General features: G+C 38.7%; 1 protein-coding gene across 3 annotated transcripts in view; it reads left to right on the top strand.

Moving 5' to 3' along the window:
• Csrnp3 (cysteine and serine rich nuclear protein 3) overlaps nt 1-17,467 on the top strand; it is a 149,073-nt gene that overhangs the window by 120,316 nt on the left and 11,290 nt on the right. For all 3 annotated transcript variants that reach the window (XM_051184557.1, XM_051184558.1, XM_051184559.1), the window contains exon 3: nt 8,873-9,132. In XM_051184557.1, coding sequence (XP_051040514.1) covers nt 8,873-9,132 — 260 coding nt within the window. The remainder of the gene's footprint in view (nt 1-8,872; nt 9,133-17,467) is intronic.

Below are 17,467 nucleotides of genomic sequence, written 5' to 3'. Positions count from 1 at the left end.
ATATTTTTCATCTGTGATTCAGGTTTCTCACGAAAGCAATTATTTCTCATAATATTCCTGTGAGGTGCATGGATGTAATTCTGAAAGTATTATTAAAGGAACTGAAGAGTGAAGATGCTCATTAATACAATTCATATAGTATGTCATATCAACTATTATAATTCAGATTTCATTGACTAAATCATTTGGCCATTTATTATTTTGAAAATATTAGAAAAGAAATGTATTTTACCATCTGTTTTGGTGTTGCATACTTACCATAAGAAAGTATCCTTTAAAAACAGAAGACAAATAGATACATCAATAGCCTTTATTCCATGTGTAATTATTAACATTGCTCTGAGAAGATGCTAAGATTCTCTCAAAATTTATATTATCTTAATAATAAAGATAGTAGAAAAAACTAATAGCATTGATTAAGATACTGTAAAAATGGTTCTCAGTGGAAATAGTGCCATGTGGCTAGTTAAATATGTGAAACAAAACATAAATTCCCAACCTTGGTCAGCTTTGGGCATTGCTAAGCAGAATGGTGTACCTGGATTTTGTGCCCTTAATAGCATATTGTGTTTCAAATATTCTGCTTGAGTATTTTAATGTTTAAACTGCAATTAAGTGACTTGTAATATAAAAATAAAACCAAAGCAGAAATAGCAGAATTGTAGCCAAAATTCATGGTTCATTGGACTAGAGACTAGGTCAACGAATTGATGCAAAAGGAAAAACATGTATCTAAGTGAGAACAAAAGGCATTACACCATTAGTGGCACAATATAAGCTTGGTTTACGTTAATAATTTGGGTCTTCAATATTAATGACATTTTAATGGTAGGGCAGTCATGTCACACCCTCAGGGAAATCGAATCTATATAAAAGGGCCTGTCCATCCCAGAATAATTATATATAACAAGGAGATAAAAGGGAGAAATTTGTTGCTGTTGTTGTTGTTTAATTTTGCTCTTTTAATTTCAACTTTATAACCTGAAAGTGCATATTTTGCTTTTGTCCTAACAAGAATGATCATAACATGCCTCACTTTTATAATTACTCAAGGATCATGAAGCAAGGAAATGGTATCCTTAATAAAAAGAAACGTATGGATGCGAAATAGCTACTCGAATGTGATCACCTCTCGTGGGTTAATCACTTTAATTATGTGTGGCATGGAGGCTGGAAGGTCAACTTGACATTTCTTTGTCACCTACAGTGTTTGGAGTTTATGCCAGAATCTTGAGCAGAACGTTGTCTTTTGTACCAAGCTGAGAATATCAATAGACGACTGCTCTGTTGCACTGGAAACATAAAGGAAAACGCAGTCTGCAGAGCCCTGAACACCCTGGGCTGTGCCTGTCCAGAGAGACAGAGGAGAGCTGGTCCCCCCGAGCAGATCTCCTGCCAGCTCCTGCTGATGGAGCTGACACAGTGAATGGATGAGGACGTGATGTGCATGTTCATGATCTTAAACAAAGCTTTGTCAGGCAGCCTCAAGGGTCAGCTTTCCATAGCATTTCTGTTCCTGCCTGCCACTTTTTTTTTTTTTTTTTTTCATGTATACTCAGTGTCTTTGCCCGCCTTAAAGGGCACTTGTTTTTTTCACATGATCTTATATTAGAAGGTTGTTTTTATCCTTGAGGTCAAACAAAAGTGTCTCATTGTGAATGATTTGACTTAGAGGCTATAGTTCAGCAACTTCTTCTCTTGCAAGTCTCAGGTAAATCAACTGTGAATATTTTCAACTTAGTATTTAGAACAGGATGGGAGGCATACCTACCTTAGGGCCAAGAGTGGTGCCTAGTGCCGTGTATGAACTATAAACCCTGCCCTGCAATGAATTTAAATCAGAATGCTAACTGCTTTTTGAGTATGTTTTTATATTTGTATGTAGTCCAATCCATTTGCCAGTTACAGGTACATAAGTTGGTAAGTTGTCCTGAGATGTGGAAGAATAATACTTAGGGGATAAAAAGAGAGGTGTGCTATGCTTTTTAAAAGCCAGATAGGGGATGTAGTTCACTGGTAAGCACTTGTCTAGTATGTTTGAAGCCCTGGGTTCAATCCCCAGTACTGCAGAAAGAGAAAGAGATGGGGGAAGCTGTTATTCACAATCCAGACAAACCAATATATCACTGAGGAACATTCATGAACTTAAGATTACTTTTGAAGATGACTGTCATAATAGTAAGGACAGCACTTTAAAAATCATGGACATAACTTGCTTCCTTGAATCTGACAGTTTCCCACTGATGTGGCCGCCGGTAGGTAAATGGTCAATGTACATCACATACTTCAAGTCATTTGAATTTCATGATTCTAAAGAAAACATTCTCAGTTAGTCACTTTTCATGGAGCCAAGCTTCATGGTGCTTCCTCCATAATGCTCTCCATGTGAAGTTTCCCTCACATAAAGGAATTGCCCTAAAGGCTTGATCTAAATAGATTTGAAATTATGACTGGGACCCATATATTAGGGCAACTTGAGGGACCTAGAGGAATAAAAGGGGTGCCTAGAACAAGCCAATGCTGCTTTTGGGTGCTAATTGGGCCTCCCTTTCATGGGAATAAGTCTATTTTGCTTACTATAGCCATTTTCCTTCCTCACTTGTTAAAATGAGGCCATGTATGGAACATCCAAGGGCAGCTCAGCCCTGACAATAATGCCTGGCTGGAGAGAAAGAATGTATGATCCCAGGAAGCCTGCAGGTAGTATTCATAAAGACTGAGTTGGTCTGAACCTTACTGGACATTTGCCCATTACCTAATCTATTATTTTCTATATAAGATCATTTCTAGTGAAGTTGGAGTCTCTGTAAGGTAAGCCTGCCAGCTGGGTAATTGACTCTTCCCTTCAAAATGTAAGCACTAATGTTCACACTTTACAATCCCACACTAATTTTACCTATGTCACTTAAGCAAACACACACTCACACACACACACACACACACACACACACACACACACACACACACTTTATTGCTTGAGTTTTCCTAAGAACAGCAACAAAAACCAACCATGATGATTTTAGCAGTCTCATTTTGCATCTAACAAGATTTGCCTAAAATCTAAAAATAAATTCAACTTATGAACTTAACTGGCATTTTCCTTTTGAATATTAAGCATAGGAGATGAAAGTATGTTGTTGATGCTGTACCTAACAGATATAGCTAAATTTTCCCTTTGTTTAATATAAGACTGGACTGTGACCTTTCAACTTCCATGTGCCAAGTTTAATGTCAGTATACACAGCTCCTCTTCCTGTGTCCACCTCCAGTAAGACTTTGTTGATGGTTATTGATGCCAGAGAGTTTGGTGATAGTGCCTGCATTGCTTTAAAGAGCATTTGCTCTGCATAACTGTTTCTAGTGGAATCAATGATCCAGAGGTTCATCTGGACCACTGTGTGGGTGAGCTATGTGTACAGAAATCATCAATGGAAGGGACACATGCTGGTGGTGTTGACAGATGCCTTAGTTATAAACCAAATTAATCAGGAAAAAATAATATAAACTCTTATAGTCTGAATGATGTATTGAACGTATATAGATGAGATGCTTTCTTTTCTTTTTTTAGTAACTTTTTGATTCGATTTTTAAAATAATTCATCTTTCTTTCGCAGCTCCTCACAGATCTTCCCCCAGCTCCCTACTGACCCTACTTTGTATTCTCTCCCTCACACTACTCATGGAATAGAACAAAATCAGTAAAAATTTCTTAGAGCCTAATATGATCCAACCTTCATTGATTGATTTGCTAACTTTCATACATTGATTTGCTCATGTTCTGAAAAGATTATGTAAAGACAGAGTTTCTCTCCTGCCCAGTTCCACAGCCATTTAGTCTGAAATAAACACACTGAGGCTTATATTAATTATAAACTGTTTGTCAGTGGCTCAGGCTTCTTACTGGTTAGCTCGCTCTTAATTATTAACCAATTTCTAGTAAACTATGTAGTGCCACAAGGCTGTGGCTTACCTGTAGTGCCCTGGCATGTTATTCCTTTGGTGGCTACATGGTGCCTCTCTGGCTACTCTTTCTCTACCTTTCCATATGTCCCAGGTAGTTTGACTGTAAACAATAATCATTTCCTTCCTTCTTTCCTTCCTCCTTCCTCTTCCTTCCATCCTATCTTTCTTTCTCTCCCTCTCTCTTTCTCCCTTCCTTTTGTCCTCCCTCCTCCTCTCCTCTTTCTTTCTTTTTTTCCTTGAAGCAGGATGTCAGTCTGGCCTGGAACTTACTATGTAAACCAGGGTGGCCTTGAACTTCTGATCACTCTGCCTCCATCTCTTAAGTGCTAGTATTACAGGTATGTGCCACAATGCCTAGTTTTTGATAGTTTATTTTAACTCATGTTTTGTATGGGTTCAGAAAATGCAGAATATTTGTCTATTCAGGGCAATTGTTTCTTTTAAACATGGTCAATTGTGGGTTTGGGTTTACATTTTCAATTCAATGTCTTTATTCTTCCTTTATATAACGTATTGTAGATTCTGTGATTTATCTGTGTTCTTATCTTGATGTTATATGTTCAATCATTTCCCAACCTTCGGGATTTTGTTGTTTTGGTTTTGAGAGAGCGTCTCACTTTGCCACACAGACTCTAGGGTGCTCCCAAGAGCTGCCTTCTGGGAGGTAGATGTGGCATCGTTGTGCTTAGATGCTTCAGTATTCTGGTGGCAATTGTAGTTGGATGAAAGGAAATAAACTGAAAGACACTTCAAATTGGTGTGGAGGATGAAAACTGTCCTTTTTGAAAGCAGTACTAAAAGCCACATTCTCATCTTTTTTTCTCTTGCTCTTGACCCCACTGCAGTAAAGCTTACAACAACACATACACAAAGTGGAGTTCATTCATTCTCTACAAAGAGATGCCTCCTAATGGCCCATGCTGGGGCTCTGATTTAATCATCAAAGGAGGGTCCTGGGTGTCTCCTAACATTCTAGAAACCCACAGAATGTCCATTAGACTGAATTTTGAGTATTTCAAAGTCTTTCATTCCATCAGCTTTTACAATGTTGTTTATAATATTAAAGCAACCAATTAGCATATGTGTGCACTATAACCTGTAGCATACAGCAGGAGGCACAGTTCCTAATGCACTCTTACAGTGTTAGTTCTACCTAGGACACAGCTGAAGAGTGTTTGCCCTCTCCCACATTGCCAGTCTCACAAGCAGCTCCAAACAGGGTGGTTAATTTAGCTTTGGGAAAAGGGTAGCATAATAGAGACATCCAAGTAGGTGAATAACACACTGTTTAAAAAAGGGGGGTGGTGGTCCACGCCTTTAATCCCAGCACTTGGGAGGCAGAGGCAGGTGGATCTCTGTAAGTTTGAGGCCAGTCTGGTCTACAAGAGCTAGTTGCAGGACACCTTCCAAAGCCACAGAGAAACCCTGTCTCGAAAAACAAACAAAAATTGTCTAGAGAGCCACTGATTTTTCTGAAGACATAAGCCACAAATTATCAGAGGTATTTATGATAATAACCCTGAATGAGTGCATTAAACACTTCCCCTGGTCCCTATAGTTCTGGTTCCAAAGGATAGTATCTTAAGAGATAACCAGAGCAAAAAGGTGGAAGGTTTCCCCTAAACTACAGAGTGTCCTGCTTCACCCGCTGTCAGTCAGTGACAGATGGAGGCTTCTGGTCTGGAGGCAGAATTTCGCTTTATAAGGGGATGTCTTCTGTCTTGACAGTCTTCTCTGTTTTGAAGGTGATTTAAGCTTAGTGTTATGAAGTAGAGCAACATCTTTCAATCAAAGTTAAAAACTGTCTCTACTGCCATGTATACAAGGATGTTGCAATAAATAATTTTCAAGGATATGCAAGTATTTAAGTAGTATACATGTGTGAAAGCATTTACATTCTGGAAATTTCTTCTGAAAAGGTGAAATAATAGAAAACAGGAAAGGAGCCTAAGAAGCTTGCCACCAAGCTGAACAAAAGGGTGTCCTACCCACCCCATAAAATTAATAAAATTAATAAAATTAATAAAAAAAAAGAGGTTAGGTAAGAAAGTTGAATTTTCACAGTAATGTCATTCTCTTACTGTCTAAACTTTGAGTCTCTTTCTTGCATCATGGTCCAGGGTTTTCCACAGATGTTTCCTCTCTGGAAAGTGCTGGCACATAATAGGCTCTCTATCAGTGTTCATTAAGTAAATAACCTAAAAATTGAGATTCATCATACCAGTCTTCCTGCAAATATGCAACGATGTTATCTTGATGTCTGAGGCCTCCTATTCACCATCTGCTATTCTTCATGTGCACCCATGCTTTCCAGCAGATTTCATAAAAATGTGCCCTGAAGAGAGTGGCTGAGAACCATACAAGCCTCTTTGCTTACAGTTCTGGAAGTCAAAGTGTTGGTCGGGTGGTGTTCACTCACAAGGAAGAGTTCTTCCTTGCGTATTCCTACTTCTGGTAGCATCCTTGGCTGTTGGCTGTGTAGTTCAGTGTCTGTGACCACCTTCCTACGGCATTTCTTTCTGTGTCTCTTTGCATTGTCTCCCTTCTTTGTAAGTCAGTGCCCTAGTTTCAGCCTTTTGTAAGGTCACCTGTGTAAGGTCACCTTCTTTGTATAAATAAAGCCTTTATAAAGATCAGAGGGTGGAGCTTGTAAGGCCACCTGTGTGGTGATGTATTGTTTGTACAAAAAAAAAAAAAAAAAAAAAAAAGCCTTTCTGAAGATCAGAAGGTGGGGCTTGCCACTAGCTAACAGATAAACAGGAAGTGAGAGGATTGGGCAGAGAAGAGATTATAGGTGGGAGGAAACAGGAACTTGCTCTCTAGTCAGCTCTAGGAAGTTGGCCAGGTAAGGTGTGACTGTGGCTTGCTCCTTCAAATCTCTGATCTTTCAGACTCACTTCATTTGTGCAAACAAGATATCACTACACACCTGTCTGATTGGATTATTGTGACTGATGGTTTCATTTTCATCTGACTGTATGTATAAGGATCCTTTTTCCAAAAGGATTGTATTCTAAAGGACTTCAACTTGTCTGTGTGGGAAGGACATGGATATCAGACCCCTAACAGTCTGGATGCATTCCTTTCCAAGTCATAAACCAACTTATCATATGACATAAAATTTTGGTGTTTTAGGTTTAAGTTTACTTTGAACATTAGCTATATTAAACAAAGTCTAACGCGGTTAAATAAGGATCAGGATAAACAAATAGCCCGAATAGATGTTTATTCAGGGAGAAATAACTTACAACCTAGACAGATGAACACCAGGAAATTCAACCCGATCCTCTCCTGTCCGAGTCACGCCAGAAAGAGAGCGCCTTTCCTGGCCCCCTCCGACCTCCTTCCACAGGTCACTCCGCCCATGGCTCCACCCCCCAATGGGCGTGGTCAGTGCCACAGAACTATCTCACTACAAAAGTCACTTGAGCTTCCTAAGTCTGGGTTGTTCTACCATGGAATAAAAGGATTCTGTCACATAGCCCATCTGGTGGTCCAGCTTTGGAGGTCCTGTTGATAACATATGACTCTCTTTTGCTCAATCTTAGTGAGTACACAAGTTCCTCATTGCTCAGTCCATTCTTCTGTCCCCACAACTGATAAGAATGGTTCTAATCATCAACACATAAAAATATGCAAGAATGTGTATATCTTAATTAATTTGATTTGGCAATTCCATGGTGTAACATCCCTGTTGTAGATGACAGCATGCGGATTTTATTACATTAAAAAAAAAAAAAAAAAGAAGAGATAGCAGTCCTGTGGAATGTTTAGTTATATCAATATTTGTATGATAATAGTGTTGTCTATAATATTATTTAAAGGGAAGATTGTATTTTACCTAATAGAAGCTATGTTAGATTTAAGTTGTTAAAATATCTAAGTAGTGCCAATAAGCTGTTTTTCATGAATTTTTGATACTGTGGGTTATTTTGTCTTTTCAGTGTTACGAGCAATACATCTCTATTGGCATGTGGCAATTATACATATCCACAGTCACAACTAGTTCTTTCAATACATATACCTATATAGTATGCAATTTTCCATTGAGTATAAATAGCATTTCCATAAGCATTTGCCATTTATTTGTTTTGGAACCCTTCAGTGTCTTTATTCTTATTCTTTATAAAATATTAAATAACTTTTTGTGCCCTATAACCACCTTTCTGTTCAATAAAATATTAGAACTTATGCCTTTCATTTGTTTGATGGGTTTTTTAATTTTTTATTAATTTATTTTTTACATTTCAATCCCAGTTCCCCCTCTCTCCTCTCCTTCCACTCCCCTCAATCTCCCCACCCACCTCCCATCTGCTCTTCGGAGAGGGTAAGCTGTCCCCTAGGAAATCTACTAAGTCTGTCCATCATCTTGTTAGGCAGGACCAAGGCACCTCTTCACCCCCACACCCCTGTGTCTAGGCTAACCAAGGTATCTCTCCATATAGAATTGATGGTCTGGTATTTTTGTTTTGTTTTTTAAGGCAAAGCACATTCTTAAAAATGATACCCAAGGTATGGAGGGTTACATGTTGTGACTTTTCTGATCATGTTATAGTATTGCCTGTGTGAAATCCTGAAAACCAAAGCTCGAGAGATTCAAGGAAATGAGGAATTAAAATCTGCTGCGAATTCCAAAAATAATTGGCAGCTCTCCAGAAGTTTGCTTCAACGGCCATTATAGAAACGTTTAAAATCTACTCTATTATGCCTAGAAAAAGAAAAAGGAAAAAAAATGTTAAGAAAGGAAATGAAAAGGCCTGTTTGCCAGCTCCGGGACTCAGTAATTTTCAAGCCGGCAAGGCTCCACACATTCTGATTGTCAATGGACTCCGGGTCCAGGGAGTTTTCTTGGTCTTGTTTGGGGGGGGAGCTGCTGTGGGCTGCACTGACCGGCTTCTTTCTCTTTCAGCTTCCTCCATCCTCAAAAGGGAGAAACGGCTGAGGACAAAGAATGTCCACTTCAGCTGTGTCACGGTGTACTACTTCACCAGGAGGCAGGGCTTCACCAGCGTGCCCAGCCAGGGGGGCAGCACTCTGGGCATGTCCAGCCGTCACAACAGCGTGCGCCAGTACACCCTGGGCGAGTTTGCAAGGGAGCAGGAACGGCTGCACCGGGAGATGCTGAGGGAACACCTCAGGGAGGAGAAGCTCAACTCTCTAAAGCTAAAGGTGACACATCAGTTCGCTTTTTTGCAAAATCTTGTATTCTTGCAGTATCTGAGCTAACCATTTTTTATTCATGGAGCAGAATATTTTACATGGCAAGCAAGCTAACCATGAAGTCTTTTGTTTGTTTGTTTGTTTCTAGTCTCTTTCTTTTCTTAAAGCACTAAGTATACTCTATTCATGGGACACTTATCTGACATTATTTATTCTCCCTCCCACAAATATTTACTACTGGATATGTCTGATCGCTACATCAAATATACCTTTATGAGTGTTCTTGGACCGGAGCTAAGCAGGAAACTAAACATAGTTTCCTATTCAGGGAACTTGAATTTTAGTAGGAGGGGAAAATATCAATCAAGTGGGCAAAGGAAATTGAATTAAATTTTTATTCAGGGCTATGGAAGAAGGTTGTCAAGTGTTAGGAAAGTCTTTGACAGCAAACAGATGTGCCAAGAAGTGAAGGAATGCAACTGAAAGAGGGGAAAGGAAGATCTGAGGTAGAGACTAGGCACAGAGGGTGGCAAGGTGTGTTTGCTGGACCGGAGGCAGGTGAGTTACATGAAGGAGGCTGTGGAACCACATTAAAGTGTCTGTGTCTCTTCATCTTCAGGAAAGCAAAAGTTACCATGAGTCTTAAGCATGAGTCTAAATTGTAATAGTGTGGTCACATAATTATGTGGTAATAGTTTGAGGGTGAAGAAGGCCATGGTAAGAGCGAAGGGGTATCCAGTCAGACCAGTGAGGGAACTATCAAAGCTGGCCAAGAGAGAGGTGAGAATAGGGTAAATTGGACCGAACATAAAGGGGAGAAAAAGGAATGTGCTGGAGAGGAGGACCTTAGGAGGTGTGATTGGTAGTAGCACTGGGTGGTGAGCTGGATTTTCAAGGACAGCGGGAGACTCAGAAACCATGGAGAACTGGCTTGCTGATGAATGGCTGTAGATGGCACACTATTGCTGGCTTGCTATGACATAGAAAGGCAAAAAAAGTTACATGTGGTGATGAGGCTAGACAGCAAGGTCTTCTTCCAATGTCGGAGTTGAAGGATGTCTATGGTGTCAAGAAATGTGGAGACAACATCTAGCTTGGAGAAAAATAAAATGCAGAAAATGCCTTGAGTGAACCTGTTAATGTGTAAAATCATTGTCCCCCTGATATCTAATGACAAAGAAAATATTTTGGGAGCAGTCCCATTAACCTACCTACTAACCTCATTAGTTCCTGAAGCACTATAAGAATCTTTGACACCTTTACCTTTAAGAAATCAATTAGCAAAGGTGTGGCATATGCCTCAAGATATGGATACATCTGCCTCACAATCTCTTCTGTATTTTACTGTTTATATGCCTGCTCTCAATTGCATGCAAAGACAGTAAGTTAAACTGAGCTTGACAGAAGCCAGGCTCCAGGATGTCTTACATTCCTTTTGCCAATATTTTTGGCAAGTTTCACTGCAAAGTCCTTGCTCTGGTTGTTTTGTCTCTGATTGATTTTCATGTACTTAATTTGACAATGATTATTAACTTGACTTCTGAACTCCAGCCTTTCTCTGTAAACCAACTCTACTGCCTCCCCAGAGATGACATCAGTCTCCAAGTTCAAATATTAGTAAATCAATGATATGGCTACCAATCACAAGGTGATTTTTATTTGCTAAGCATTTTATATGTATGATTGAATGAATCCTCATGAAGACCCAACGGGATAAAATCATCAGAACATAGCTGAGATAAAAGGATCGCATAGTCAGGAAAACAACAACAACAACAACAAAACAAAACAAAACAAAACAAAACAAAAAACCCTCACCAAGTAGGAAATTAGTTGATAGTTGATATTGCTTTGGTCCTTTTTATTATTAAATTAATTGATTAACCCATAGAGGAAGTAGGAAGGATACTCTGCCCTTTTCCAAGGTGTGGTGGTGTGTGCAGCTGAGTGACTGTAAACCCTCTGAGAACAGGAAGAATTACAGTGGTGGCTGGGCACAGGATTCTCTGAAGGAACTGCAAGCCACAGCAGCCTTCCCCACATGAGGCAGTGAGCCACTTTGATACTGTAATTTTTATGCCTCCTTCCCAGTGCTTTTCTAACAAATAGAACAAGAAAAGAAGAAACGACAAGAGCACTGTTGATGACTCATTAATAAAATTGTGCTTAGGGGTAGGTGTGGACAAGCAGACAAGCGAGCCAGTGTCATGCTGGTAGGTGTCCTACAATTTCATTCTTATGTAAAAACATATAGCCTTTCCTTTGGTTATAGCCACCTGTTCCAAATGACCATGAAGCTAACAGGGGGTTCTGAAATGATCTGAGCTTAGCCTCTCTAGACTTAGTACATTTGTACTCAGAAACTCAGTTACATGAAACTAAAACCTCACAGCAGTGTGGGCCGGTGTTCTAAAATATATAAGATGGAAAGCCTATGTGTTTTCACTGCAGTTCTTCTAGCATTAATTTTCATGTTTTTTTTAAGTATCATGAACTATACTTGTCTAAGGCTGATTATCCCCAAATTAACTAGCACAAAATGATAATTGTGCCAAAATTTTTACTGATCATAGGGATTTTTCTTTTAACACATTTGTTCCCAAGTATAAATTCCTCTGTGAAGGAAATGTGGCAAAACTGTTTCCATGGCTTTGGGCTGGAACAATAGAGAAGCCTTGCTACAGAAGGGCGGTCCAAAGAGGAAAGAAAGGATTCTTAATGATAAGCTTTGCTGCTGGGCATTGTGACACACACCTGTGTTCTTAGCACTCTAGAGGCAGAAGCAGGATTTTCAGCTCCAAATGGAGTAGGGCTATTAATAAAGCCTTGTTGAGGCAGGGGTGGGGGAGGGAGAGGAAGAGAGAGAGACACTTAGTTCAAATGGATTTTTCCTGAGATGGTATTCTGGGAGTGTCAGTAAACTCCCTCTGGAGTAATGACAGAAGCAGCATCTGACACACTGAACCTTTCCCAAACCCTCATGTTGGAGTCACAGTAACTCACTAGGCTTTCAGTTTCCTTATTTGAAAAGATAATGGCCTGATCCAGCGATGATAAAGTCCTCACACACAATGCCTCTGAATTCCCCAGGGTGTCTGCTGAGCTCCAAATAGAGGAGCTATTTATACGTGCATCTAGAAGTTTCCCTATAATAAATATACTGGAAATAAATCAAGAATAGAAATTTAGGTTTTTGCTTTTAATTTGATATTTCATTTCCTGAGTTATGTTATACAGATATCAAGAAATTACATAGATGTTGATACTTAGATTTGTAGAACAAATCCAATTTTATTGGAGCATTTCAAGTGTACCGTTTTTGTTGGCACCATGGATGTTCCACACATTGACTATAAATAGGCAATGGAAGAAACTAATTGAATAAAATGTGTATTCCTAGAAGAAATGAGTAGCTTTAGGGTTTCTAAATTACAGAGTACAGTTTTCCTTTTTCTGTTAAGCCCATTCAGATGTTACACACTTCATGGTAATCAATGCAGTCATCGTAATACTATACTCCTTTGCAAATTAAGTGCTTAGATTTAATAATCCATAGCACACTATTGAACAATTGCATTGGCCTTTATTCCTATCTCTCTTGTTTCTTGGAAATGCATTCAGCAACTGTTTGTATTTTCCACCGAGGGTTGGTGTCCTAGTTGTCTCTGTTTTTGTCCTAGAGGACCCTACCACATTGTTCTGAGAAACTGAGTGTAGCTTGTATATATGTGACCTCCCTCTCCTTGCCAGTGTTTCTACAATCAAACCATTCTTCCTTTACTTCTTGGGATCAAAGCTCCATTCTTCTGGAGCTGCTCTGCTGGGTTACCCATCCTTCTCAGTTTCTTCATTGTGTGCTCATGAGTCATGCTTGGTTATTGACTCCTCTTTCCAAATTTAAAGCAAAGACAGTGGCCAGATTCTAATGATGAATCCTCAAAAACAATGTCCATCTAAATCTTTTTCACTCAAAATCTCAGAGTAGTAAGTACTGTAATCATTTAGTGTCTTACCCACACAATGTTTTCCACTTCACCTCCAGCTCAGCTCTCTGTGTCTCTCCCAAAGTCTTGGGATTGCTTATCCAGATAAAGAATTCAGATGTCCTTAGAAATAGGTTGGATTAGTCACTTGGAAGGGCTGGTGAATTATTTCACCAACCCACAGTTTCAACATTTTTTAGATGTGGCTCTAATGTTCTTTCTTATAGTGCAGTTTGTTTTTAGACATGGCTTTAGCGTTAGTTATGGTGTGGCTGAAAGCTAATTACTGTTCAGAACTTCACTGTTACACTCTGTGGAGATTGCGTCAGAACACATGAGGTAGGAAAGCATTTATAATGCATCTTAAACAGAGGCAAGCTTTAGTACCAAATGGAAAACGTTACTATGCCAAGTACTTTCTCTGTCTAATCACACTTACACAACCTATTTTGACAAGTACAGAGAAAATATACCTAAGCAAAGTGATGGAAACTGACAGGGTAGGTTTCTACCCTGTGTATGATAATGTACTTAAGAATATGCTCTTTCAAAATATTGCAGTATTTTACTTGACAGGGAACAATCAAGCATATGCAATCAAATCTTTATGTTCTTCCTGTGAAAATAATGTTAGTTTTTTAATCTGGGAAAAATACTGCATGCATTCTCATGATTTAATTTGGGGTACACACAGTGATGTCACTTACTAGAATGAATTGTATTTTCGTTCTCTCCCATTGTACCTCGGAACTTGTTAACCACAAACAACAATGTCTTCACAGTGTTGACTGCTTAAGTGTTTACCAGCACACTGCTGAATGCATCCTGGCTTATTATTTGCCACTGGAAGAGACAATGTTGATCTAAGCTAGAAGGAAGGTTGAGTTTTAGAAAAGATACATTTTAGACTTTAACATTATTCTTTCTGGTGACTTTTGTGGTGATATGGATTCCAAAGACTTCTTATGATTTCAGATGACTTACTTACTGAGTTGTAAGGCCTCATTATGTTGCATAAGCTCTGGCTGAAGTGATGAAGTAGGTTTTAATTTGCCACCTGAAGTTGATAGCTAATAAATTGAAGAACTATAAAATTGAATAGATATCAAAGCATTATGAAAGTTTTTCTTCAATTTGCCAAAGACCTTATAAACTGGGTCATCCTTCTTAACCCTGAGCACACAACTAGGAATTCTTTCATTCAATACATGTCTTGTCATGCCAGCTTGAATTATCCATCTCTGGTTATCCACAGTTCATTATCTTGTTAAAATAGTGTGTTTTAGCCTTGCGTCTTTAACGAGGAAGTTCCTTTTTCCACAGAGAAACCAGCAACCAAATCCCATGCCTTTCACCGCAAATGTACACTGTGGAACATAAAATGTATTTATTTTCTGAATTCTGCATGTTTAAAAGCAGTGCCTGGAGGGATGCACATATCTAAACACAGTTTATGATTTCTATGTATTTCTGTTCTGTAGTGTTAAATATCCCCAGTTCCTCCCACTGTGTCTATGGGGCAGGGACCTTAATGCCCTGGGTTCCCCATCCCCATACAATCCTGTTTACTATCACACAAACAACAGATGTACCAGTGTGCAGATCTGCCCAGTGTAGAGGAATGTGTTGCACTGTCTACTTTCAACTCTCATGTGCTCTTTCCATATATGCAAATGAAGATTACAATAGCTTTGGGGCTCTTGATCACTTTGTTCATATTAAGTAGGTAGAACAAAAAAGAAAGTAGAAGGAGGGCTAAGCAAGCCAGCAAACCTCAATTCTTTTAAGCCAAACATGCATCATGATATAAATAAAAAGTGAAAATATTCTTAGTATCTCCAGGTATAGAGCTCTTTTTAATGCTAGACACAAAGGGGTTGGTAAGGTTTGGTTGTATTCTAACAAACAATCTTGCCCTTATCCAGGTTTTGATTTGAAAATTGTGTTTTACAAGGCAGAGCTAAGTTTGGGAAGTTCCATCGAAGCAGTGATCCTTAGGAGAAATGGGGGTGTGGCTCCTGCATCGCCCCACTATGATTATGATTCCTGCCAGGGATCCTTTCCAGTAAGAGCCACTGTCACTGGTGGATACACTGACATTTGCAACAGAAGCAGAGTCACTGTTTCCAGAGTCATTTTCACTATCCAGCCACACTCACTAGATACTATTACTTCATGTGAAGAGTGTACATGGAACCTTCTCAGAGCCTCAAAGTGAGTTCTTAGGGTTATACAAGAACAATACAAGACAATAACACTGGGCTTTCCAACTGTGATGTGTGGGTTGTGGGGACAGAGAGCAACTGAGCAGAGAGCCTAGTCCTCTGTGCGCCTTGCTTTTAGCTGTTCTGTACTGAGATTTCACAAAGTTCATTTGAAAAACGGTCAGCTTTCTCTCTCATGAAACCCATCAGTAGTTTCCTATTCAATGCTCTCATTTCTCCTCTTTGCTGAGACCATCTGTTTAAATCATTCTTTTTAGAATATTGCTTTCCCGAATTAGCATTTTAAAAAAAACAATTCATTCCCATTTTGATCATCATTTAATTTCTTTCCCCCCCCCCCGACTCCTCCCAGATGTTAGAATGAGTGATCATAACTTAGGCTCTTTCATTACTGCCAAGCCTGGGAATTCTCACGTGGAGTCCCTGAGCACTCTTCCACTGCATCGCTTCCTCATATTTGCTGTAAATCTTTCCTGGAATGTCTGTTCTCCCATTTCTGGCTTGAGGTTCACTTTCTTCTAAGACACTGTGAAGTCAAAAATGCAAGCTAATAATTCTGCTTTATGTCTTGATACCTCACCTTCCTTGTGCTGTTCTTTCTTCCCCCTTTTACTTCTACAATGTGCATGTATGTTTTAGTGCATTTATTATGCTGTGTCATGTTTATTACATTCTTTTCCCCTGCTGACTTGGAGGTCCTTAGATGGCAGAACCAAAGTCCCATACCTACAATAGAAACTAGTAGTGTAACCTAGTGATTAAGAAAATCTATTCATTTATTAAAATCAATTTATTAACCAATTTAAGATATAGCATTATCAAGGTGCTAGGAGTAGAATAGAGATTAAAACAGAAGCTTTTCCCACAGTGTGTACACAGTATGATAGGAGAAATATATGTGACATCAACCAGTAAATGGAAACACATATGGCATCAACCAGGGAACAAACGACACTGGTTAGATGAAACCCAGAATAAATGACTAAGCTGAGAAAATCAAGACTCACACATTAGGTCACTCAGCTTTGGCCTGTTTCTCCTAATAGCATCCCCATCAGAAAGGCTACCTCTACATGTCATTGACTGGAGACACCCCCCATATGCTCTGTTTTCTTCAGTATTCTATGTTCTCTGTGTCTGATTCATAGCCTGTATTTCTGAAGGAGCTAATCTAAAGGAAGCATGAACTATTCTTTGTTTCCTGGCCCACTCTTGTACTGAGGTCAACCTTTAGATCATAGCTGTTTTCCAGTGATTTCATGTTTGCTTGTTTTTTTCTGTTGTTGTTTTGTTTTGTTTTTGTTTTTGCAAATTCTTCTATAAACATTTTCTACCATTAAAGGTTTTCACTCTAAACTAGTCTTGACTATATAGAAAGACTTTGGGGAAGAATAAACCCAGAGTTTGATTATGAGTTACATCATTCATTCAGTTAGACTTGGACTACCTTTTACAAGTACCAGTCTTCCCAAGTATAAGATAAATGCTTTTGTTGTCCCATGAAGTGGGATAATTGTGGAATTCACTGATTGGTCCTGAACATGCAATAACTCAGCTTGTTCTCAGAAGCAGCATCTTAATTGTGCTGGAGGGCACATCATAGTCCCACTTTAATCTTTATATGTGTTAGTAATTTTGTAAGGACCAGAACATTTTGTTACTAGGAAAACCATTTAAGTGCTTTATTTAAGTGATCTTATTTTCACTTTTGTTTTAACATTTGAGTTCATCAATATTTTCATCATTTTTTCCTCATCATAACCATTTTGTATTGAATTAGTTTTTCAGTGTACTTACTGACACCAATAATTTTAACCTTATATTTCCTACAACACAATGCATCCATTAACCTACATATTATCCAGATTATTGGAATCATGGACTCAATCCATTTCTTGGTTCTAAACAGTGAAATAGAATGGAAATAAATCACAATTAAAAGTGAAACTTTTTCTCCTGCTTTGACTACCTTAAAATTGTGAGTAATTAATTGACTTGTAGTATGATATAATGATTTTTCTCTTACCTTATATTTTTTCTTTCATTTGCATTCATTTATCTGCATCACACTGCCTGGATCATAAAATGTAATGACAGTAAAATGTATCTGCTTTTGGAATGAGGTAAAATAAAGTT

Source organism: Phodopus roborovskii, unplaced genomic scaffold (genome assembly GCF_943737965.1).
Source record: "Phodopus roborovskii unplaced genomic scaffold, PHOROB, whole genome shotgun sequence".
NCBI lineage: Eukaryota > Metazoa > Chordata > Mammalia > Rodentia > Cricetidae > Phodopus > Phodopus roborovskii.
The sequence above is the reverse complement of the archived record's forward strand: the minus strand, read 5'-3'. Positions and strand labels throughout refer to the sequence as shown.